Source organism: Dromiciops gliroides, chromosome 4 (genome assembly GCF_019393635.1).
Source record: "Dromiciops gliroides isolate mDroGli1 chromosome 4, mDroGli1.pri, whole genome shotgun sequence".
Lineage (NCBI taxonomy): Eukaryota > Metazoa > Chordata > Mammalia > Microbiotheria > Microbiotheriidae > Dromiciops > Dromiciops gliroides.
The window spans coordinates 271,809,981-271,835,563 of NC_057864.1; the positions used below are offsets into that span (position 1 = coordinate 271,809,981).

The 25,583-nt window shown below is 40.9% G+C and overlaps 1 protein-coding gene across 1 annotated transcript in view; it reads right to left on the bottom strand.

Moving 5' to 3' along the window:
• Positions 1-497: 497 nt before the first annotated feature.
• Positions 498-25,583, bottom strand: part of ELOVL5 (ELOVL fatty acid elongase 5) — a 91,449-nt gene continuing 66,363 nt past the window's right edge. The window contains exons 4-8 of the mRNA XM_044005391.1: positions 16,355-16,432; positions 10,342-10,513; positions 7,028-7,152; positions 4,277-4,411; positions 498-2,439 (exon numbers count right to left, since the gene is read on the bottom strand). Coding sequence (XP_043861326.1) covers positions 2,308-2,439; positions 4,277-4,411; positions 7,028-7,152; positions 10,342-10,513; positions 16,355-16,432 — 642 coding nt within the window. The 3' untranslated portion in view covers positions 498-2,307. The remainder of the gene's footprint in view (positions 2,440-4,276; positions 4,412-7,027; positions 7,153-10,341; positions 10,514-16,354; positions 16,433-25,583) is intronic.

Here is a 25,583-nt window from a genome sequence, read left to right on the forward strand (position 1 = left end):
TTTCTCTAAATATTATTAATGCCCTGAGGTATGGACTGGGGTATATAATTCCTTGGTTTTCCCATCTTAGTTATCACTCTACCCCTAAGGCAGCCTGTTCTGCTTCTGGGCTGTAATTGTCAGGAAGTTCTTCCTTATATTGAGCCAAAGCCTACTTCCTCCCCTTCCCCCAATTCACACCTATTGCTGCTTCACTTATCTTGGATTTTAACACCCTGTTAACCACTTTAACCTTCCCAGTCCAAAGATCACGCAAGCAAAACTGGAGATCATTAGTTCTGTCCTCTCTACTCCCTGCCCCCCCCCCACCGCCATGTAGCACTCCCAGCTCTCCTATAATTCTTGCCCCGCCTCCCACTCTGCAAGTGTCCTCTGCATTCATGGGGTGCCAGCACCTCTTGTGGTCCCCGTACTCACTGACTAGTCCAGCTTGTTTGTAAAGATATGGGACCCCCCCTCCACCAACTTGAGAGCACACAAACACCAAAGAGCCCAAGCACAGATAATCAAAAATGTTTTAATGATTAACGTTTTGACATTGTTTAACAATGTGGGTATATCCAGATGAGCTAAGGATTTATTTCTAGCACACTTAGCACTATTGAGTATTATAGCTTCTGTACTGAAATATGTAAAGACTTTTGCAAACTGGTACCTAGGAATGAAGACATACACATACACACATACTCTCTCTAGTTTTGATAAGGTAATTGTAAACAGATGCCATGACTTCTTCAAAACAAGTAAAGAAAACCCACAAGACTAATAAGAGAACTCATTAGTTCTCCTAAGATATGGATGTGCAAAATTAAAGCATGGTAAACTGATATTTACATAAATATCAAACCAACAGTCTATACATTTAGATCAATGATTCTCTAAGACATACTGCATGAGTGGTTAAATGTAATTGCTGCTCAGTGAATAAAGTATTTATTTATAGGCTAAGTTCCAACACTTTAAAGGACATATACAGTAGCTCTTGTCTGTTTTGGCCACTCACTCAAGAGTGTAAGACAAGATTTTACGGTAAGCAGTATATCATTTTTTTAAATAAGCAGTTCTAAACAAATCTTTAGATACCAAGCGGAAAAATTACAGGTGATATATAAGACTTACACGAAACAATCATCTCCAAATTTCCCAGTTCTCTCTTCTACTGCAGCTATCTGTTTAAATTTTACCTTTTAAAAAACCAACCCCAAATTTGGGAAAGTGTTCTCTCTTTCCTTTTCAGTAATCTAGGCACATTTAAAAAACTTTGCATCTGAACAGACAGCAGTACAGAAACCAATCTAAATATGACCCCTGCCAACCAATCATAGATCATCTGTAGGACTGTTATGTCAAAAGTACTCAGTTGTGTTTTTGGAAAGGTGTATATACTACCCATAATGTGTGAAACAAAACCAGTATTGTTCCCCTGTATAAAAGCCACTTAGCAATTTGGAGTCGAGAAATTAAAAACATCGGTCCACCATACACTCTTCTTTAAACCTTAAAGACAAGCTATATATATGTATATACACACACAAGTATATGTATATACCTCCTGTCATGGTTGCTCTAGCGTACATTTTTTTACATTAATAGCGGCACGCAAAATAAAAAAATACGATCTGTTAAAAAGTTAAACTGATTGCTCCATCAGAATCTAGGCCTGCTTCAAGAAAGCCAATATTATAAAACCGGAGGTGCCATTGCTGATTTCACTGAAACGTGCACAAGTCAGCTCATGAATTGTGGTCTTTGATCTTTCTAAATGGAACATATTAAGAAAATCAAATTAAAAAACCAAACAAACAAACCCCTTAAAACATAACCTTAATTTCAAACTAAAAAGCTTTGGGCCCTGCTTTTTGTTTTGTTTTGTTTTTTTTCTGTTAAACTTTTAAGGCATGTGTGTTTATCTCTACTAAAACAACATATAAATTTACATTTACAATCACATGCATGATCTACAGTAAAAAAAAAAATGAGACTGGATTACAGTGTTTGGAAATTGTGAATCACAATTCAGCACCTATCATATTGACTAATAAGGCAACAGCAGTGTCATTTACTATAATAATACTCCCTTCCACAGTCTAGAGCAGGGTCAGTAAGAGCCCAGAATTGTTAAAAAGTCTTATGCCTACTTTAATAATCTTTATACAATTTTTCTAGTTTGCACTGGTTAAGTCCTACATAAATCACACTATTGCAGGCAGGAATAGTTACAGTAGCTGTTAGGAGTATCAGTGCACAACTCACATTGTGCTTACAATCAGATGATTTTGTTGTCTGGGGTTTCTAAAGGTTTGGTCTTCAATCCTTCCTTTGTTTTCTTGGTTTCACATTGTTTTCCAGAGAAGAAAAACTGTTTGTGTGCCCGTTAACTGCAGCCATGGACCCGTTCTGATAGTCTTTCCTTCGGGCAGATGACTTCTTGTTGTAAGTCTGAGGAGGACAAGGGTAAATGGGATTTTAATACGGTGGTCAAAATGACCTCATGGGGGATTAGGATGGTGGATAAGGCGACTTTCCACATAAACAACCTGATGGTAGAGATGTTGATATAAAAATCCATTCTGGGGGCTACGGGGTGGGGGTGAGGAGAATTCTTTTCTTTTTAAAGTAGTGAAATTACCTTTGAGGTCAATAATCAAATTTGAGATTCTTTCTTCTACTTTCATTTGCTCATCCATCCATCAAGACTTAATACATATCTTAATGATATACCCTGACCTTTAAGTAAATCAGCCAACAAAGATCTCTCATCATGCCCTCCTACAAGTATTGGGATGAAAGAGGAAATGAACACATTGGGAGGCAGGATGGTTGTTATAGAGAGACTATGGGGTTTTGGATTATGGAAGATTTGAGTTTCAAACTATATCTCTAACACTTATAAGATGAGTGATTGTGGGCAAGTCACCTATCCTGGGAACCTCAGTCTCCCTTTCTGTAAAATATTGATGATAATATAATTTCTTAGTGCAGTAAGTAGCTAAGATTTTGAGTTACAAAGCAGGTGGTGGTTGTTTCAATGGTGTCCAACTCTTCATGATTCCGTTTGGGGTTTTCTTGGCCCCACTGGAGTGGCTTGCCATTTCCTTCTCTGACTCATTTTATAGATGAAGAACTGAGGCAAATAGGGTTAAGTGACTTGCCCAGGGTGACACAGTCAGTAAGTATCTGAGGCTGGATTTGAACTCAGAAAGATGAGTCTTCCAGACTTCAGACCTGGTACTCTATCCATGGTGCCACCTAGCTGCCCATACAACTTTCTTTACTGTAACAATGAAATCACAGGTGTGATGCAAAAATATCTGTGGAACCTATGTCAAAGGAATCTTGCAGTAATGGAGATTTAGTATAGGATATGCATAATGAGAAAACTCTCTTTAAGAGGGTGGATCTGTCCTCCTCTGCAACTTAAAAGTCTTAGGGAGGGGGCAGCTAGGTGGCACAGTGGATAAAACACTGGCCCTGAATTCAGGAGGACCTGAGTTCAAATCCGGCCTCAGATACTTGACACTTACTAGCTGTGTGACCCTGGGCAAGTCACTTAACCCTCACTGCCCAGCAAAAAACCCCCAAAAACCAAAAAGGTCTTAGGGAGCAGCTCAGAACACTGAGTGACTTGTCTAGCATTCCATAGCTGGTGTGTGTCAGAGGCAGGGCTCAAAATGAGGTATTTCCAACTCTGAGGCTGGATCTCTAGCCACTATACCAAGCCTCATCATCTTCTATTATCTCCTTTAAATGAGAGCACAGAGAGACTTCATTAGAGCACACAAACCAATGGTTAGAGCCATGGATCATTTCCTATTAATCACTGACAACATATGAAAATCTTCCATTGGTGAGCCTTGGAGTGGGAGCATTGAGGATTCTGGGTCATAAAACTTGGGTGGAATGGGGGCAGCTAGGTGGTGCAGTGGACGAAGCACTGGCCCTGGATTCAGGAGTACCTGAGTTGAAATCCAGCCTCAGAAACTTGACACTTACTAGTTGTGTGACCCTGGGCAAGTCACTTAACCTCCACTGCCCCGCAAAAAACCCCCAAAAAAAACACACAAAAAACTTGGGTGGAAATACATAACCTTCATGAAGTTGTTGTTGCTGTTTTAAAGTTTCTGATATGGATTCTAAGACAGGCTTCCTGTAAAACCTCTAGATTCAAATGGCATTGAAGAAATGAGTCTTTAAAACCATCCTGGCTATGCTATCAAACCAGGCCCAAATGACACCAAATACAAATTGTTGTTTTTTTTAAAAAAGTGACTTTTACCTGAATGTAGAAATTTGTGAAGAGGGTAATCAATGAAATCATGTAGCCAATTTGGAAGTATAACCAGCCCAGAGGGAAGGCACAAGGCCACACAACACCACAGCTAGTCTGAATGATTGTCAACACAAACTGGAGCTGTTGGGAAAAGGGAAAAAAAAAAGGAGCGTAGAAAGAGTTAGCAGTATGACTCTTCATCATAACATGATGTAAAACATACCGTGAGCAGAACTGCCACTACAGATAACTCAATGAAGAGCCTTTCTAAGATAGTATATAAGAAATGCACTGACACATGGAGCAAATCCTCTAAGGCTTTGTAACCTGGGAGAATATGGAAGCTCTTTAAGGACAGGGGCCATATTTCATTTTGAATCTATGTATCCTCAGCATCTACAAGTAACAGTAGGAATAATAGCAGTAGTAGTGGAAGTAATAAACTAACGTTTATGTGGAAGTTTCCAGACACACACACACACACACACACACACACACACACACAAATACATAATCTCATTTGATTCTCACAACAACCTTATGAGGCTTACTGAATTAATGAGTACATATTTATTTGTAGGTTTGGGTTTGGTTTTTTTTTAAGGGAAGGGGGAAGGGTATGGATGTGATCTAGAATATTGGGATGATGTGATGCGGCAGGAAATGTGAAAAAAAGATAAGAGAATCCTCATTTCTCATGCTTGTAATATTTCTTTTTGGGAAAAGGCACTGTCTGGTTTGAAAACTTTATGGGGAGGGAAATTAAGCTAAATCTATGTATCACTTCTGATATATAAGACAAAGGCAAACCTCATGAAGCAGCTCTCAGAAAAAGTTAAAATGTTGGAGACAGTGTACTACTGCCACAGAGTTTATATTCTGTCAAATGAATAACAGTGTAGGAGTGCAATTCACTGTTTTGAGGTCTGAGAAGAGGTTGTTTTTGCTGAAGACTATTTTAAAAAATAGTGTACAAATGAATCCTCTAAGAATAGCCCTGAAAATAAAAAGAGGGAAATTAGGGGCAGGCCTTTCCTGCTCCCAACAATATAGGACTCTCAGTAAACAGGGCTTCCAATAAATCATTAGGATTCTGTAAACTGGAGAGCGAGTCATTCGGATCTTTGTTCTGCTGGGTGATGTTGCACAAATGAGTCTACTTTTCTCTTCAGGTGATCAAACAACTGAAAAACAAGCTTTCACAAAAGACCAACCTACTCTGTGCCAGGCACCCAAAATACAAAGACAAAAACTTATTCTATCAGAGAAGATGACATGCACATGTAAGTGTATCTAAAATACAGACAAAACTAATTTGGGAGGGGAAGAGGCACTACTGGCTGGGGGAGGAGCACCTCATCTTGTTAGAGGTGCTCTCCCTTTATATATTTTGTATTTACTTACAAGGGGCTATGGCCCTGTTTTGTCTTTGTATTTCAGACAACACCTACACACAGTAGGTGATGTATAACACAGAAAAGAATTGGGAAATGAAGGAAGCCTATGATGAAGATTTACTTTGAATAAAAATTCTAAGAAAAATCTTTTAACCATGACAAAGATTTATTTGGAGAGCTTTGTATTAGCTTAGTTTATTTAAAGTACAATGCTATCTTTTTTTTATCTTGTTTTGCCTCTAGGGCACTTGGGAAATGTTATGAATAGTTTATCGATGGTGCAAGTTTCCCCTCTTCTATACTTTGCTACTTGAGGTCAGGAATAGAATTTAAAACAGAATACATACAAAATGAACATGAAGTCTTCCCCACCCCACCCTAAAAGCTAGAGGAATCAGGAAAGCCCTAGGGAAGAGGTGGCCCTCAAGTTGAATTCTGAAGGAGGCTGGGATGCTAAATGGAGGAGTCAGCTCCAGTCCCAGGAAAGTGTAGACTAGGGCGAGGAGATAACAGATGGAATGTCAGGTATGGGAAAGGACCAATAGGTACATCTGGCTGGAATGGAGAGTCCTTGAGGAGTCATGCACGATAAGAGATAAGTCTGAGAACAGAGGATGGAGCCAGATGGGGAAAAGGATTTCAGACTATGTGCGATTTCCTCTCCCAGGCTCCTTATATAAACCCTCGGACTCTCAGATGTCTGACTACCACAGGTATCACATAGTCAACCCCTGTGGAAGGGATGTATCCCCGAAGAGGGTGATCTACTCAAAAAGTCATGGCAACAGCATAGTTACCATCGATTTAATGGGGAATCTAAGAAGCCCAGGATGATGATGGTTACTGGGACATTCTTTGGGGAAGGGAAGGAAGAAGCAACAATTGAGCTCAACCCTGTGCTTGGAGGGTTTTACTATGTTATCAAGTTTGGCAGCAGATCCGCTTTTGATGAAAGGCTGCTAAGCCCGACATCACGCCCTTGCATATAATGAGGTCCACCCCCACCAAAAAAACCAAACCCCAAACATTTGCTGAGTGAAGAGCCATTTAGCTCTCTTACTTTTAGGCTGAACAGATTCTGACTCACAAGAAATGTTCTGACATTTGGACATTCCTTCATTCTCTGCATAGAGGTCAGGGAGTCCTACTACCTCATTTTACACAGGAGAAAACTGAAGTAGTCTCCACAACTTGCATTTTGGCAGTTTAAAGAAACACACCTGTACCCACAGCCACCCCACCCCCACCCCCACAACTGCACAGAAAAGAGCAATCAGACGGCTAGCATGCCTGCCTTTCAGAGGTAAGGTAACTAACTTCCACCTGATGGCCACATTCAGAAGAGACCAAAATCACTCACCAGCTGTCCCTGAGTGATGTACTTCTTCCACCACAAATATGGGCGCATGGATGGAATAGCAGACAGACCATAGTAAGAATACATGAGGACATGAATGAAGCTGTTAAGAGTGGCACCAAAGTAAGCTGGAGAGATTGAGAGGGAGAGAAAAGGCAAGAACGTGTCACTATGGTTTTCTCCATCACAGGTTAAAAAGTTCACACAGCTTGGGAAACTTAAAAAAACAAAACAAAACCAAACCAGAAAACGGTTCCTTGCCAAATATTGAAAAGGGAATAAACAGCATAAACACATCATGAATCAGAACTCAGTTTCTCCTTAGGTGGCAGCTAGGTTAGGATACAAAGCCAGGGCTTACCTGATAGGGGCTAAGGCCACTTCTCTGGTTCCATGCCCTTAAATGGGGAACAGCTGTGAGCCAGGGCCTTCATGCCCAACTACTTCCCACACAAGAAAAGAGAACTGGTCGATGCTCATTGCTACTATGCAGGATCGTCTATTAAGATGCCTCAGAGATTAGCCAGTCTGACCTCTTCATTTTAAAGATGAGGAAACTGAGGCTTAGAGAGAGGTTCAGTGACTTGCCCATAGGTCACCCAAGGTGTTAAAAAAATGAAGCTGGGGGGGCAGCTAGGTGGCGCAGTGGATAAAGCACTGGCCCTGGATTCAGGACTTGAGTTCAAATCCAGCCTCAGACACTGGACACTTACAAGCTGTGTGACCTTGGGCAAGTCACTTAACCCTCACTGCCCCTCCCCCTTTCCCCCCCAAAAAGCTCAGGAACTGGACTAGGCTTTTACACATGTGATTGAACTGGTAGAAAAAGTATAAGGCCTCTGGACACCAGGGAACTCGAGCTGAGGTCTAGTCTTACCCCCCAAGCCAACTCTGGGCAAGTCACAAACTCATTATATGTTTCAGTTTTTCCCTCATGTGTCAAATGGAAAGAGCCATACATGCCAGACCCTACACTTCACAGGGTTCTTGAAAGAATCAAATGCAGTAAGACAGAGTTTCTTTGAAAAATCTGCAAGATGGTAATATTGCTATTAGGAATTTAAAGTAGTAGTTAAAATTATGTGAAAACTGGATAGACAACCTCAGAGCAATGCTGCTAAGAGTCAAAAGAGTGGGGCAGTTAGGTGGTGCAGTGGATAAATCACCAGCCCTGGATTCAGGAGGACCAGAGTTCAAATCCTGCTTCAGACACTTGACATCTACTAGCTGTGTGACCCTGGGCAAGTCATTTAATCCTCATTGCCCCAGCAAAAAACAAAAAAAAAAGAGTCAAAAGAGTTCTGAGAACTGGGGGAAAAAAATAAATACTATTTTTAAAAGGGAGGAAAAAAGAGTTCTGGGCATGGAGTCAGGAGTCCTGTGTTCCAATTCCACTTCAGATCCTGAATGGCTATGAGTATGACTATGGACAAATCCTGGTAACTTCACAGAATCTTGGTGTCTTTAACTGAAAAATGGGGTAAACCATTTTCCCAAGGGAGTTCCAAGGGAGTAGCTTTGCCAAACTAGAATTACTGGAGATAAGCAGGTTGTTTTTAATTAATTAATTTTTTTTTTTTTTGCAGGGCAATGAGGGTTTAAGTGACTTGCCCAAGGTCACACAGCTAGTGTCAAGTGTCTGAGGCCATATTTGAACTCAGGTCCTTCTGAATCCAGGGCCGGTGCTTTATCCACTGCGCCACCTAGCTGCCCCTAGCAGGTTGTTTTTAAAGACCAGTGTCTCTCTGAACTCTAGTAACTAGAGTTAATAAAAGGAGCTCTTATGTGGAAAAGAAACTGTATGGTGTAGTGGAAAAAGCAATGAATTTGAAGTCAGAGAGCCCAAGTTCAATCCTAGTCCTGGTACTCAGTCTCTATGGGAAAAAAAATCATTTAATCTCTTGAGCTTTAGTTTCCTTGTTTGTAAAAAAAGAGGGTAGGCCTGGGGATGACCTCTAAAGACTCTTGCAGCTCTAAGGCTAAGGTCCTATGAAAAATGAAGCCTAACCAAACCAGCCAGACTGAATGGGCCAGAAGTTATTCATCAAAATTCAGGAGGGTCCTCGGAGCAGGAATTTTAATTGAAGTCATTTTTGCATAATGAGATTCCTATCAAGAGGAATAGCTGTTCCAGGGTAAGTGAAATGGCTAAACTCAAAGGTGACATTTTGAATAGTGAAAATGAAAAGCCCTCTCACATGGAGGATCCCTTAAAACAGATCTTAGAGATTTCATTTGCAATTTTAAAGTTTTGTCAGAAATGAAACTTGTACATATGCTGATGGGAAATAAAATGGATTAGATCAATATATGTGAGTAGGATTTAAAAAACAACTATATGATGAGGATTCTGATGGTAACAGCATGTGTGTGTGTATATATTTTTATATTGCTTTAAGGCTAGCAAAGCCCTTAACACATGGTATCTCATTTAAGGAAACTGGCTTAAGGTTACACAGCTTACTATGTGCCTAGGGTAGGATTTGAACTTACCTTCTCTCCAAATCCATTATTCCACCCAATAGGCTACAGCTAACTTGGGCCTACTCAGGGGTTCACAGATTTAAAGGAAGAAGCGATTGGAGAGGCCATCTAAGTCTAAACATTCTTATTTGACAAATAGGGAAACTGAAGTCCAGGGAAGTTAGATGACATAAAGATTTAGGTGTGGAAGGGACCTAGGAGAATAGCTAGTCCAATTACCCTATTTTACAGATAGAAAAACTAAGGTCCAGGGACTTAGGGTCATGTGATTTTGGATTTAATGGTATAAAGTATTAATTGTCAGAAACAGAATTTGAATCCAAGTCCTTTAAACTTCATATCTCGTGCTCTTTCCATTCTGCTACATGGTCTACTCCTTTAAGAAAGACCCAAACTCAGTTTAGGAAGGAAAGAAAACCCATCAAATCATCTTAAAGAAGGTTTGAGGGGCTTAACCAGAGGGAGAAAGAGGGGAAAAAAAATCTGGGAGGAAGGTCAGAAGATACCTGGAGAGGCAGGTACATAGCTAATTAGTTGACTTAGGTTAAGTAAACAGGACCTCTTGTGAGCTCCCACTGTCATTGTTCCCTCAGTCTCTTAAAATCTCCCTGGGTCGCCTTCTTCCATTTAGCCCAATAGGCTAATTTGCTAAATTAACACAGAAGAATTATTACGAGGGGAAAAAAGACCCTCTCTCCCTGGGTTATCCGAACTGGCACTAGACAGATAAGACATCAAAGTGCAAATTCTTGAGTCCCTCCCTGCCTTTTGAAATAGGCAGAGAGAGTCACCCCTCCCTCAGTGCCCCAAGATTCTGCCTGAATGACACTTACAGTGGCCACAGGGCACCCAGTTCATGACAAACCACCAGATATTCAGCATGGAGGCGTGGTGGTACACATGCAGGACGGTGATCTGGTGGTTGTTCTTTCGTAAAATGAAGAAGAAGGTGTCCATAAATTCAATAAGTTTGGAGAAGTAGTACCACCAGAGGACCCGGATGATCTAACAGGAATAATAATAATAACAATAATCATAATAAACAATTGTCATTTACATAGAGCTTTAAGGTTAGTAAAGTGCTTTCCAAACAGTAACTCATTTGATCCTCACAATTACCTTGGAGAGGTGGGTGTAATGATCATCCCCATTTTACAAAGAAGGAAACTAAGGTAGGTAGTGCTTAAGTGACTTGCCCAGGGTAACACAGCAACTGTCTGAGGCTGGATTTGAACTCAGGTCTACCTGAATGTGGGAATCTAGGTGGTATAGTGGATAGAGTGCCGGACTGGAATCAGAAAGATTCAAATTACCCCAGTCTCTTTGCCAAGAAAACCCCAAATGGGGTCACGAAGTGTCAAACACGACTGAAAAAGATCCAACAACAAAACTTCCTGACTCCAGGTCCAATGCTCTAATCACTGCACCACCCAGCTGTCTCTAGGAGAGAAAGCCTGGTTGTTGGGGTGTCTTTGAAGCTGTCCTGCTGTGGACACACAGAGTGTCCCAAAAGTCATAGTGTGGGGTTTTGTTTTGTTTTTTTGCGGGGCAATGGGGGTTAAGTGACTTGCCCAGGGTTGCACAGCTAGTGAGTGTCAAGTGTCTGAAGTCATATTTGAACTCAGGTCCTCCTGAATCCAGGGCGGGTGCTTTATCCACTCTGTCACCTAGCTGCCCCCATAGTGTGGTTTTAAGCTAAAACTTATGACTTTTGGGACACCCTGAATTTCTCAGCTTTTATTTAGCTAATTTCTTAGCTTAGTTTTAGCTTAAAACCACACCATGACTTTTGGAACACCCAGAACTTCTTTTTAAGCCCTCAAAAGAGTCACAGCATGTCTGTTAACATCTAACAAAGACACGGAGGCCAGCACATTCCACAGCTCCACAGAAGAATTACAGGAGCGAGGTGACCAGGCTCAATAGACATTCATGTAGAAGGGAGTTACCCATCAACTCAACGTGAATCAATAAAGTGTGCCATAGCTGCCAAAAACAAAACCAGTGGACCGATGAGACCTCCAGTTGCATTAAGAGCCTAATGCCCAGAACAAGTAAGCCGATGGTTCCATTGTCCTCTGCTCTGGGTAAAAATCATAGGGTCCTATATGGAGAACTGGAAGGGACCTGGGAGTACCCATATAGACCCCCTCATTCCAAAGGAAAATGAGGTACAGAGATTTGCTTAAAGCCATGAGATAATAGCAGAACTAGGATTTGAACCTCTGATGCCAAATCTGGTGCTCTTTCTTTTTTTTTTTTTTGGTGAGGCAATGTGAGTTAAGTGACTTGCCTAGGGTCACACAGCTAGTAAATTTCAAGTGTCTTGAGGTCACATTTGAACTCAGGTCCTGAGGCTTTGTCCACTGTGTCACTTAGCTAGGTGATGACATCTTTAGGGAGGGGAAAGGGCAGAAGTGAAATCCTACATTAAAGTAACAGGAAAAGGCTTATGGAGTTGGGGAAGAGATGGGAGAAGAGCAGGGCAGTAAATGAATTTTACACTCAAAAGGCTCAAAGACCTTATCATCAGAGCTGCCTCAAGGAGGGACTAACAGACACACCCAACTGGGTGGAGTAATCTGTTTAATCTGGGCAGTAAATGAGCCTAACACTCATCAGAATTGGCTCAAAGACCTCAATCTCATTAGAATTACCTCTAGGAGGGAAAAATGTACACACTCAATTGGGTGGAGTAATCTCTCTAACCCTGCAGGAAAACTGGAAGGGAAGGGGACAAAGAGAGTGGGGCAAAAGAAGGAAGGGCAGAGTGGGGGAGGGGACAGACAGAAGCAAATCCCCCCCCCCTTTTTTTTTTGCGGGGCAATGGGGGTCAAGTGACCTGCCCAGGGTCACACAGCTATTAAGTGTCAAGTGTCTGAGGCCGGACTTGAACTTAGGTACTCCTGAATCCAGGGCTGGTGCCTTATCCACTGCCCCACCTAGCCACCCCAGAAGCAAATCCCTTTTGAAGAGTGATAGGATGAAAGAAGATGGATAATAGAATAAATATCATGGGGAAGGGAATAGGATGGAAGGGAAACAGTTAACAATAGTAATCATGAAAAAGAGAAAAAGGGGAAAAATTGTACAAAAAATATTTATAGCAACTCTTGGTGGAGGCTAAGAATTGAGAATCTAGGGAATGTCCATCAATTGAGGAATGATGGAAAAAGCTGTGTTATATGATTGTAGTGGAATGGTCTTGTGCTATAGGAAATGACAAACAGGATGATCCCAGAAGAACCTGGAAAGACTAATGTCACTAATTGTGAGTAGTGACAGCAGTATTGTTCAATGAGCAATTGTGAATGACTTAACTACTCTCAGCAGTGCAATGATCCAAGACAATCCCAAGGAACTAATGAGGAAATTTACTATGCACCCCTATAGAAAGAACTGATAAAAAGAACACTTGTGGATTGTACATATATAACCTGATTTCGATCTTGTGTAGGGGGGAGGAAAGGGAGGATGGGAGGGAGAAAAATTTGGAACTCTAACCCTTATGAAAATAAATGTTGAAAACTACCCTAAAAAAAAAATCTATGCAGAAAAAAAAAGAGAACTCAGGTCCTCCTGAATCCAGGGCTGGTGCTCTATCCACTGCACCACCTAGCTGCCCCTCCTGGTGCTCTTTCTACTACACCATGGTTCTCAAAGTGTAGTCTGCAGACTCCTGGGAGGGATTGCTGAGACCCTTTCAGGAAGTCTACATAGTCAAAATTATTTTCATAATAATATTAAGATTATTTGACTAGCATTATATTTCTCCCTTTTCCAACTATGTGTCTGTAGGAGGCTGGATTGTCCTCATATACTTCAACCAAAACTATTGTGATGGGCTAAACACAAAAACTGATGAGAATCCAGCTGTTTTCTATTATTCCAGGCATTAAAGAAATTTGCAAAAATATGTAAAATAATGATATTCTTCTCATTACTTTTTCTTTGTTTTGGGAAATAGTTATTTTTCATTTAAAAATGCTGTTTTATTTTATTTTATTTTTTTGCAGGGTGGTAATGAGGGTTTAAGTGTCAAGTGTCTGAGGCCAGATTTAAACTCAGGTCCTCCTGAAACCAGGGCTGGTGCTTTATCTACTTGCTCCCCAACTATTATTTTTAAATTTAAAAAGTACATGTTAAGAATTATGTTTCAATTTCCAATATTGTAAAATATTGATCTAATCAACATAAACAATAGCTTTTGGGGATTCTCGATAATTTAAGATTAGAAAGGGGTCCAAAGACTGCAACATTTAGAACTACCATACTCAGCTGGCTATATTAATGAATCTGAGTATGTCTGGAAGAAAATGACCAAGATGTCATGGGAGCCCTTGAAAGAAACTGGGAAGTAAACCTGAAGAACAAAAGATTTAGGGACCGATTGGATAAAATATGAACACAATCTTCAAATAGCTGAGAAAAAGTGACTGTATGTAACAGGAATTAGAACTAGACTTCTCTATGTGGCTCTAGGGGGCGGGCTGAGGACCAACAGGAAGAGGTTATAAAGAAACATGTTGGACAGCTAGGTGGCACAATGGATAAAGCACTGATCCTGGATTCAGGAGGTCCCGAGTTCAAATCCAACCTCAGATACTTGATGCTTACTAGCTGTGTGACCCCGGGCAAGTCATTTAACCCACACTGCCCCGAAAGAAAGAAAGAAAGAAAGGAAGAAAGAAAGAAAGAAAGAAAGAAAGAAAGAAAGAAAGAAAGAAAGAAAGAAAGAAAGAAAGAAAGAAAGAAAGAAAGAAAGAAAGAAAGAAAGAAAGAAAGAAAGAAAGAAAGAAAGAAAGAAAGAAAGAAAGAAAGAAAGGAAGGAAGAAAGAAAGAAAGAAAGGAAGGAAGAAAGAAAGAAAGAAAGGAAGGAAGAAAGGAAGAAAGGAAGGAAGGAAGGAAGGAAGGAAGGAAGGAAGGAAGGAAGGAAGGAAGGAAGGAAGGAAGGAAGGAAGGAAGGAAGGAAGGAAGGAAGGAAGGAAGGAAGAAACAGATGTGCTCTCAGTAGATGAGCAAACAACAAAAAAGGATCAAATTATCAAAAAGAAACAGATGTGGGCTCAGTAGATGAGCAAACAACAAAAAAGGATCAAATTATCTGAGCAATCCCTAAAGTACATTGTGTGGCCTTATATGGTAGTGAGTTTTCTGTCCCTCAGAGTAGTCAAGCAGAGGTTGAATAGGATTGCTCTTCTGTAGGATAAGAGAAAAAAGGAGGCCTGATACTCCATTTGAAGACTTAGAAGAATGAGGCATCAGAGAACAAAGGCACTGACTGCTGAGTCTGAGCTCAGAATGTTTAAGAGGGGAAGGGATGCACCCCAGTGACTACCAAATAAAGTCCAAACTCTTTTGACTAGCATTTGAGGCCTCCCACAGTTTTATTCCAACTTAACTTTCTAACAGATTTCTGTTTTGAATGTCTCCTGCTCCTCACCTCAAGCTGTGCTAGCCTAACTCCTCCTTCAATCAATAGGCATTTATTAAGTGCCTACTATGTACCAGACACTGTACTAGGCCAATGGGGAAAAAAAAAATGAAACAGTCCCTCCTGTCTTCTAGGAGCTGACCCTCTCTACAGAGAGAAAAAAATATAAAAATATAAAATAAAATAAAACCCAAATTCAGTTCAAATGCCACCTCTTCAGACATTTATGGGCTCATCACATCCTATCTTATATTATATATAAGGCTATTTCCACCTATCTTATCCTTACTAAACGATTATAAGCTCCTTGAGGTAAGGCACTGGATCATCTGCCCCTGTGTGTTTTTATGCAGTTGGTGCTCAATAATCTGCACTTGTAGGGCAGCTAGGTGGCACAGTGGATAGAGCACCGGCCCTGGATTCAGGAGTATCTGAGTTCAAATCCGCCCTCAGACACTTGACACTTACTAGCTGTGTGACCCTGGGCAAGTCACTTAACCCCCACTGCCCTGCAAAAATAAATAAATAATCTGGCACTTGTGATTTTACCAATGTAGGGAATTAATTCTTGGGGAAGAAAATCCCTTGGTTAATGTAGGCTGATCCATGATTTAGAGTCTTAGAGAGTTGCCCAGGGCATTAAAGAGTTTAGGGACTTGCCAAGGATCTCACAACCAGTAGTCTTGACTGTAAGGTCAGCTCTCTATCTGATAGGAAAAACAAATTAACAGGGAAATCAATCTATCAGCCAATATTTATTAAATAACCATTCTGTGCCAAGCACAGTGCTAGGCCTCGAGATAAAAAAACTAAACAAAACAAAACCCAGAAGTGAACCAGTCCTTACCTAGACTCAAGGAACCCTGTATAGTCTATTGGAATCTTGGCATCATTCACTCACCAAGCATTAATCACCCCTATTCAATGTCAATTTAGTCAAAAAGCATTTAGTAAGTGCTTACAGGGCGGCCAGGTGGCTAAGTGGGTAGAGTGTCAGGAAGACTCCAGTTCAAATCTGGCCTCAGACACTAGTGTGACCCTGGGCTAGTCACTTAACCCTCTTTGCCTCAGTTTCCTCATCTGTAAAATGAACTGGAGAAGGAAATGGCAAACCACTCGAGTATCTTTGCCAAGAAAACTCCAAATGAGGTCAGAGAGTTGGGATATCACTGAAAAAAACTGGGTGAACAACAAGTGCTAACAGCTAGGGAGGCAGTATGTTAAGTTCATTAAAAAAAAAATATGCACAGGATATTTGTAATGTAAATCAAGGTAATCTCACTAGCCTGGAGGCTGGGGGAAGGTAAAGTGGGATAGATGGGGATGGACCCTTAAAAGGCCTCCAGCTGATGAGATCTGGAGTTTTGAAGCATTAAAAGGTTAAAAAGAGTAACCAAAAACCGATACATTACCTTCATATCTGCTTCTCCTCCACTGCGAGTGTCCTGACAGAAGAAATTGTATTCTCCTTCCCATACTCCTGTTACTAACTAAAAAGAAAGACAAAGAGTGCATCAGTTCATGAGTAATAATATTCATAGCTGACACTTTTTATATAAATGCTTTAAGATTTGCAAACATTTTAAAAACACGATCTCAACTGACATTACAACAACCCTGTGAAGCAGGTGCTGGAGATCTTATTATTCCTATTTCATAGATGATGAAACTGAGGCTCACCAAGGACCCTACACTCCAGAGTTCCTAAAAACTATACCCCGACATGGGGGAATGTGGAATTCCAGAACATGCATCCCACTTACAACAGAGCCTGACCCCATCATATTTTATTTTATATTACGGGTGGGGTTTATTTTTGCCAATTTTAATCCCTACCAGTCAACAGTTAACTAGTATTTATTAAGCACCTGCTACTTGTACTAGCAATAATGCAAAGACAGTCCTTACTCTTTAGGAGCTGACAGTCTAAAAGGGGGGTGGGGTGCAATATGAAAACAACTATGTACAAAAAGATATTTACAGGATAAATTGGAGATCGCCAACAGAAGGCAGGAACTGGTATTAAGAGGGATCAAGAAGGGCAGCTAGGTGGCACAGTGGATAGAGCACCGGCCCTGGATTCAGGAGGACCTGAGTTCAAATCTGGCCTCAGACACTTGACACTTACTAGCTGTGTGACCCTGGGCAAGTCACTTAACCCCAACTGCCTCACTTTAAAAAAAAAAAAAAGAGGGATCAAAAAAGACCAGGGAAAGAAAAAAATCTCATTCCCTTTTGTATCTCCCCTGACAGGCCTTTCACCCAGTAGGTGCACAGTGGTCTATATTTGTGATTTCATTAAGGTAGGGAGAGTTCCCCCTTAATGAAATACCCTTTACTAATGCAGCTTGTTCTGTGGCTTAGAACCTTGGAGGTGACATGGGCAATGAGAGGTTAAGGGATGTGCCAAGGGTCATACGGCTAGCAGATGTCAAAGATGGCACTTGAACCCAAGTTGTTTTAGAACTTAAAATTTCCAGAGGCCACCGGGTAGCCGATTTTTGCTCTCTGATCTCCCTCCAGTTTGGCATCTATGCTGTCAAGGAGTAGCTAGAATTAATAACACGGTTGTACATCCAAAGATTATTTTTTTTTTAATTTTTTTTTTTTTTTAGTGAGGCAATTGGAGTTAAGTGACTTGCCCAGGGTCATATAGCTAGTAAGTGTTAAATGTCTGAGGCCAGATTTGAACTCAGGTACTCCTGACTCCAGGGCCGGTGCTCTATCCACTGCGCCACCTAGCTGCCCCCGATTATTATTATTTTTAAGAGGCATTATGGTACATCAGGAGGAATACAGAACCCAGAATAAGAAGACATAAATTCATGACCTAATTCTCCAGGTCTCAGTTTCCTCTATTATAAAATAAGAGTTGGACTAGATGTCAGCAATAATATTCTCGTGGTAGTGGTAGTGGTAGTGGTAGTGGTAGTGGTAGTAGTAATGACAGCTAGCATTTATATAGTGTTTATGGTATGCAAAACACTGAGTATAACACTAGGTAGTTAGATGGCACAGGAATCAGGAAGACTCATTTTCCTAAGGTCAAATCTAGCTTCAGACATTTACTAGCCGTGTGACCCTGGGCAAGTCACCGAACCCTGTTTGCCTTAGTTTCCTAACTACTCCAGTATCTTTGCCAAGAAAACCCCAAATGGGGTCACAAAGATTTGGACACAAGTGAAAAGACTCAATGATAACAACAAGAATTACAAAACTATGTGAAATAGGATTTGGAAAGTTTGCTTACATTGTAAATCAGTTTTACTAGAAACAAGATACAATACCTCAGTCTGACTTCAAAAGGAAAAAAAAAGGCAAGTTGGAGAGTGGAAGGATGCTCTTTGATGGAGGAAGGCAAAAAACAAACACGGGAGCTCTTCCCAAAGTGGGAGGTGGATGTTCTTTTTTTTTTTTTTTTTTTTTGCGGGGCAATGGGGGTTAAGTGACTTGCCCAGGGTCACACAGCTAGTAAGTGTCAAGTGTCTGAGGCCGGATTTGAACTCAGGTACTCCTGAATCCAGGGCCGGTGCTTTATCCACTGCGCCACCTAGCCGCCCCTGAGGTGGATGTTCTTAGGGGGACAGTCCTTTATTCTCCAAGGTAAGCCACAAGGAGCTATCGGGGAGAGATGTCAATCCGACGTTAGAGGCAGAAGAGGAGAGTTCTCATTAGGGGTGACTGAAGCCTTTGTTTTTGGACCTGAAAACAACAATAGCAAGGCCTCTTTTCTTCCTAGTGCATGTAATCCAAGATGTAAACAGGAAACTCTCCAAGGCTTGTCAAAACAGATGACGATTCCTAATTTCTGGTGATACTGCTAGAAAGAGCTTACAGGGTCCTGGGCCAGAAATTCAAAACCAAAGGGGCCCATGTTCTCCTCTCTGCTGCCCGTAGAAAGCAAAAGATACAGCTTTGGGAAGTAAAGAGACTGGGACTATTGATCTCTGTAAAACAGCTGAAAATAAGGGATGACAGGCAGTCTAACAAAGGCTGGTAAGAATGTGCTTGCTTGGGGCAGCTAGGTAGCGCAGTGGATAGAGCACCGGCCCTGGATTCAGGAGGACCTGACTTCAAATCCGAGCTCAGATACTTAACACTTACTAGCTGTGTGACCCTGGGCAAGTCACTTAACCCCAATTGCCCCACCAAAACAAAACAAAACAAAACAAGTAAGAATGTGCTTGCTTGTTGTCTTGTAAATCCAATCAAAAAGAATTAACAATATAAAAATAAAAAGGCTGGGGCATAATAATAAAAAATTGAACTGGTAATCAATTCTAAAAGCTTCAAAATGGCTAGGCTCACTTTATGCAAGAAGACCTGAATATCCCAATGCATGAACATATATTTTACCTCATAGGTCTTACTGAAAATTTATGGCTTTGGATGGGTATCTCATATTCAGAAGAAACAAAACAGGTTAAACCAGATAGGAATACCACCCTACTACCCTAAGAATAAAGAGCTAGTAAGAAAACACCTAGCTGTCCTTGATGAATTCTAACCATCTGGCCCAGATAAACTATATCTTTAGGGGCTGAAAGAAAATGGTGGATGTGAAATTGATGGTCAAGCCACACAAGAGATCCTGGAGAGGAGGAGAGGCACTGTTATTCACTGAATAGAGACAAAGGACCCTTTTTTCCCCTTTCTTTCTTTTCTTTTTTTTTTTTGCTGGGCAATGAGGGTTAAGTGACTTGCCCAGGGTCACACAGCTAGTAAGTGTAGTAAGTGTCAAGTGTCTGAGGCTGGATTTGAACTCAGGTCCTCCTGAATCCAGGGCCGGTGCTTTATCCACTGTGCCACTTAGCTGCCTTTCCCCCTATTTTTTTTTTTAAATGCAACAGAGCCTGCAAACTACAATATTAGTTTAAATACTATAGCAACACCATTGCTTAACATTTATACTTGACCTACCCTTCTGAATGACTCTAGGCACTATGAATTTCCTCCAAAGAAAAACTCCTATTTTCTGTGAGGCAGCCCAAGGGCCTCATGTCATCACTCCTTTGTCAGTAGAGAAAACATACTATGTGGGAAGTGTGTGGAAACCAGTCTAGATCATTGGGCAAACAAGTTAGGGAAGTTGCCACTAAGACACATGACTTGTAGCTTCAACACAGTAATTGCTTTCTCATTTGTAATGTTTGTTTTCAACTCCAGAGAGTGTGAATCATGAAGTACTTAATGGCAGATATCAGTATACATACATCTACATCCCTATCCCATCTATTGCTGGAAAAAAGGCCTTTGGGGGTCATCTAGTTCAACTCCATTTTTAACATATGCAGAAACTGAGGTTCAGAGGAGTTTAAGACATTTGCCCAAGGTCAAGTATCTCTACCAGGTAGAAGTCTTAGTTTCTTTTCCAGGGAAGGGTGGAGGGATAATCTCTGATAAGAAGGCTGTCCTAATCACTATGAACTTGCCTTTCTTAGATTACCTAGATTTTACTTATCTGTATACACGTTGTAGAATGTAAACTATTTAAGGGCAGGCAGGGTTTTTGGGGGTTTTTCTGAATGTTGCACAGGTGTTCAAGTCTTAGCTGGATTAAGCTAGGGAGGAGGCAGAGTTGAACAGGCAGGTAGGTGACATAGTGGGCTTGAAGTCAAGAAATCCTGAGTTCAAATCCTGCCTCAGACACTTCCTAGCTAGCTGTGTGATTCCAGCAAGTCACTTAACTTCAGTTTGCCTAAATCTACCGGAAAAGGTAATGACAAACCACTCCAATATCTTTGTCAAGAAAACCCCATGGACAGTATGCCCACGGGGGGGGGGGGGGGGGGGGGGGGGCCAGGAAGAGTTGGACACAACTGAACAAGAATCACTACCACAACAACAATGGCAGAGTTGAGAGGATTATGGAAGTAAAAGAAAGGCCTTTAGATACTAAGAGTCCTCAAAAACAATGAGATGGTCCAAATTCAGACCGTCTTTCAGTTTCTTTACAGGGAATAAACATAGCATCCCCTTTCAAGGTGGGTGGTCTGGATTCATATTTCACCATTCCTATCTGGCATCATATCTTACCTTCCTAAGAACCCCTCTGACCACACAGAAAATGTGGGCGGATTCTACAGCCTTAGTTTTTCAGGAGGAGGGCTAAAGCACTTGTGCTCCCAAAGCATGTTAGAACAGCTACCCCATTATATCTGTGTTGTTTCCCAAGGTTGCAGAACTTATTCCAAAAATAATTAAGTGAACAAATAAATAAATAAGCCCAGCAATTGTTATTTACTCTGTTCCTTTCAATGAACCAAGATTTTTTTCATCTATGTGTCAATAGGTACCAATTTTGTTACAGTAAAGCCTGTTTTAATTGGTACTAGGTGGATGTGATGAGCCTATAATTAAACCTGGCACACATCTCTTCCATGTGTCAAATTAAATCGCCAGCGATGGTCTGGTGCATCCTGGTGTTTAGAGGACAAGTATTACACCCGTGACAACAGCTGGCTTGTGACCAGTTTGAGGAATGGAATTGAACCTTGCTGTTCCAACATCTGCTACAGTGAGATCTGGGCATTTTAAAGCTAACATTTCATTTCTCCACAAATGAAGTCATTGGGTATTCGAGTATTCATTCTGTCTTAAGATTCTTTGCTTGGCATCTGGACAAACCAAATGGATTTTTCAAGCTTGAGAGCTACAGGCACTTAAAAAAATACACAGAACTTGGATTGCTACCAAAAAAACCCCAACCAACCAAACAAAAAATAACCCAACTCAAAACCCTTAGGAAGTAAAGGTCATTTTAAGAACTCAGAGTGACTGAGGGGAAAAAATATCGTAGGACAAAGTCTTTCAGCCCCATCATCACTGCTACCAAGGATTGCATGTGTTTGTGGCCTCTATGTTTCAGGGATGTACGTAAGGATGACAAGGCAGGAGCTCCTAAAAAGAACCACAAGTGAAAAGTAGAAATGTGGTGACACGAATACAGAGCTGACAAACTGTCAGGTATTGTTCTTTTCTGTGACTCACAGAAGTAGAGTTAGAAGGGTTCTTAGCTAGTCGAACCTCACTCACTCCCATTTTACAGATGAGGAAACCAAGAAGGGGAAGTGATTTGTAAATAAAAAACAAAGACAATAAAGGACAGGCAAGGTAACTCAGTTACTTGACTCCTTGATCTCAAGGTAACCTTGAAACTCAGATCCTTGTCCTCTGGACAGCTCCAGAGTTGGCCTCAGCATGCCCTTTACTACTTACTTTGCACACACCTTTACCTAAGCTGCCCAACACCAGCAGAAGTATCAGTGGCCAATACCTTTTTTTTTTTTTTAAAGTGAGGCAATTGTGGTTGTGACTTGCCCAGGGTCACACAGCTAGTAAGTGTTAAGTGTCTGAGGCCAGATTTGAACTCAGGTACTCCTGACTCCAGGGCTGGTGCTCTATCCACTGTGCCACCTAGCTGCCCCCAGTGGCCAATATCTTTAATAGAAATCTTGTTTGGGGCTGCTTATCAGTCATATCAAATTACTGATATAAATTTTCTTCTAAAGCAAACTAACGTGGGTGGCATCACTAAAGAATAAGTCCAGGCAGAGTGGGAGGTTTTGAATTACAACTGTTACTTGTGCAAGGCATACAAGAATGCCCATTAATATCCTTTTGCACCAGTGGCCCAATGGAGTGTTTGTTTTCTATTACTGGGACCTCCTTTGAGTCATAATTGAAAGTGATTTCAGCTAAGTCATGAGGCCTGGTTTTGTATGTCTCAGAAGCCTTTAGACCCATGCATGGAGAAACAAGTCTTCTAAGCCCAACCTGAATCAGGTATGTGTGGCATTTTGATACATAATTAAAGTCAAGCAGAGGTACCTATCTGTTGTGATACTTGGATCTTTTCATTTGAGGGCCTCCAAGTTTGCTGAGTTTGTGAAAAGTTCTCTCTAGGGCCTCCTTCCCTATTGAGGATCTGAAGGATTACTACAGTTATTGTTAAATACATTCCTCTGCAAAAAACAAAAACAAAAAACAAGAGAGACTTTGTCTACCTATTTTTTCTTGTCTTTCAAAATAACATGGACAAGAAAGTGAATGAGAAGGATCCTATCTACCTATTTTCTCTCATCTTTCAAAGGAATATAGGTAAGTGATTGAGTTTGGAGATGCTCTTGAATATCTCTCAAAATATTGATGTCAATAAACATTTATTAGATGCCTACTATATGTCATGCACTGTGCTAAGCACCAAGGATACAAAAAGAGGCAAAAGAGGCCTGCTCTCAAGGAGCTTACAATCTAGTGGGGGAGACAACATGCAAACAAATATATGCAAAGTAAGCTATATACAGGATAAGTAGGAAATAATTAATAGAGAGAAAGCACCAGAATTAAGAGGGATTGTAAAAGATGGGACTTTAGTTGGGACTTAAAGGAAGCCAAGGAATCAACAGGTGAGGCTGAGGAGGGAGAGAACCTAGGCCTGGGCGGACAACAACAGAAAATGCCCAGAGTGGACAGATGGAGTGTCTTGTTTGTGGAACACTCAGGAGGTCAGTGTCACTGGACTGGAGTGTACTTGGAAGGAAATAAGGTCTAAGAAGATTGGAAATGTAGTAAGAAGATAGGCATCAGATCTAAAACTGTGAAATATATGTATTTTCTGACCCTCCTCTTCCCGATAGAAAGAACCTATTCTCCTTACCCAAATTCAGGAGCTCAATGAACTCATTTCATTTTGCACTTATCCTTCCTACTTTTCTGTAAAAAGAAAATCTCTTAATAAAGAAATTGGGGGTGGGGAGGAACCCCAACCTCATTCATCACACAGAATAATCTTAAAAAAAGCTAAGACTCTCAAGGTAAAGGAAGGACTGAAGATCAAGGACATGGGTTGGTCCTGTAAGGGACAAGAACCACCATAGATTTAGAACTAGAAGGGCCCTTAGACACCATCTGGTCTGACACCTTCGTTTAAAAGTGTCATCTGAGGCCCAGAGAGGTTGAGTGACTGGCCCATGGTCATACTGACTGAATAATAGTCAGAATCCAAACCCAGTCCCCTGACTTCAAATCCAGTACTTTCCCCACAGGACCACAGTACCTCTGAAGAGGCTTAACTAGACTTACTGCCAGCCCCTGACCTTTAAAGCTTTTCTGTATCCTGTTTCTTCCTAAGAGTCAGTCAGTAAGCATAAAAAATACATATTCCAAAACACTTAAAAAACCCCAAATGCCAGAGGTTAAAGAGCAATGGATTTGAGTTGGAGGACCTGAGTTATAACCCAAGCTGTGCCACTATTCCTCTACCTGTGTGACCCTCGACAAGGGTCTATCCTTCTGTGGGGTTAAATTCCTTTTCTATAAAAGGATGGAGTTGGAATAGGTAATCTTAAGGCCCCTTCAACCTCCAGATCTATGTTCCTATGAAATCCAATAATCAAAGAATTGAGAAAAGGACTTTACAGGCCACCAGGGCCCACCGGTACTGGAACAAGAATTCTTCTACAACACATGCAAGTCATAGTCATGCAGTCTTTGCAGACAGAAAGGATGGGAGTGGCCTGAATCATCTGCCTTTCAAGGAGTAGGAATAACAAGGAGAACTGTGCTGAATCCTATATACTTGGCACATATGTATTTCTGCCTCAGCAAAGTAGTAGTGATGTATGTAAGAAATGCATCGTATGTCAAATCCTTTGAATACTTTAAAACCTGAATTTCCTAAAGTTGCTGTAGCTATTTTCAGACCACCAAAAGGGAAGGCCAGAAAACCAACAAGTCATTTTAGAGGAGTGAGCTTCCCAAGCAACTGCTGTTCAATACTATCATGATACCTTTCAAAACGTGCAATAAAAAGGATGGTCTGTCAGCTTGGTCTAAAAGAGCTTGTGTGCAAGTATTAATGGGATGCTATTAATATCCCTGTACGTCCTGGAGAGTTCAGAGAACACAGATAGATTTGACTGGCCAATGGCCTATTAAATATGCATAGCATCAAATGTTCCAATGATTTTCCTGTTTTACAATATACAATATCACTTCCCTTAAGAAGCTACAAAAGAATGTCATCTGATTTATAGGTGTGTATGTGTAAACACATACACTCAAAGCTTTCCATTTAAAATATTAGCATTTATGATTTTCTGACATTCTGGGAGGTGAAAAATTATATTTTCTTCTTGAAAATATACATACCTCATACCCTCTCCCTTCTAGCCAAAGTAAATTACTGTTTCCTACTTTTGTGCCTTTGCAAAGGCTGACCTCCCCCCCAACATATCTGTAATGTTCTTTCTCACCTTGACTCCTAAACAGTCATGAGTCACCTAAGGTACAATCCCTTCAAGAGAGGTTTTCCTAATTCCCCCACTTGATGGTGCCTCCTAAGGTAATTTTGTATATGTATTGTATCTACCAATCTGAAAATTCCCCCACTCCACCCTCCAGAAATCTAAGCTCCTTAGTCCCAGAGGAGAATAATTAAGAGAATGTAAGCTTCTTGAAAGCAGATGCTGTCCCAGTTGCATTTTTTAAAAAAATGATGGTGCATGCATTTATTTTTTATTTTTAAATTGTTATTATTATTTTTGGTGAGACAATTGGGGTTAAGTGACTTGCCCGGGGTCACACAGCTAGTAAGTGTCAAGCGTCTGAGGCTGGATTTGAACTCAGGTCCTCCTGACT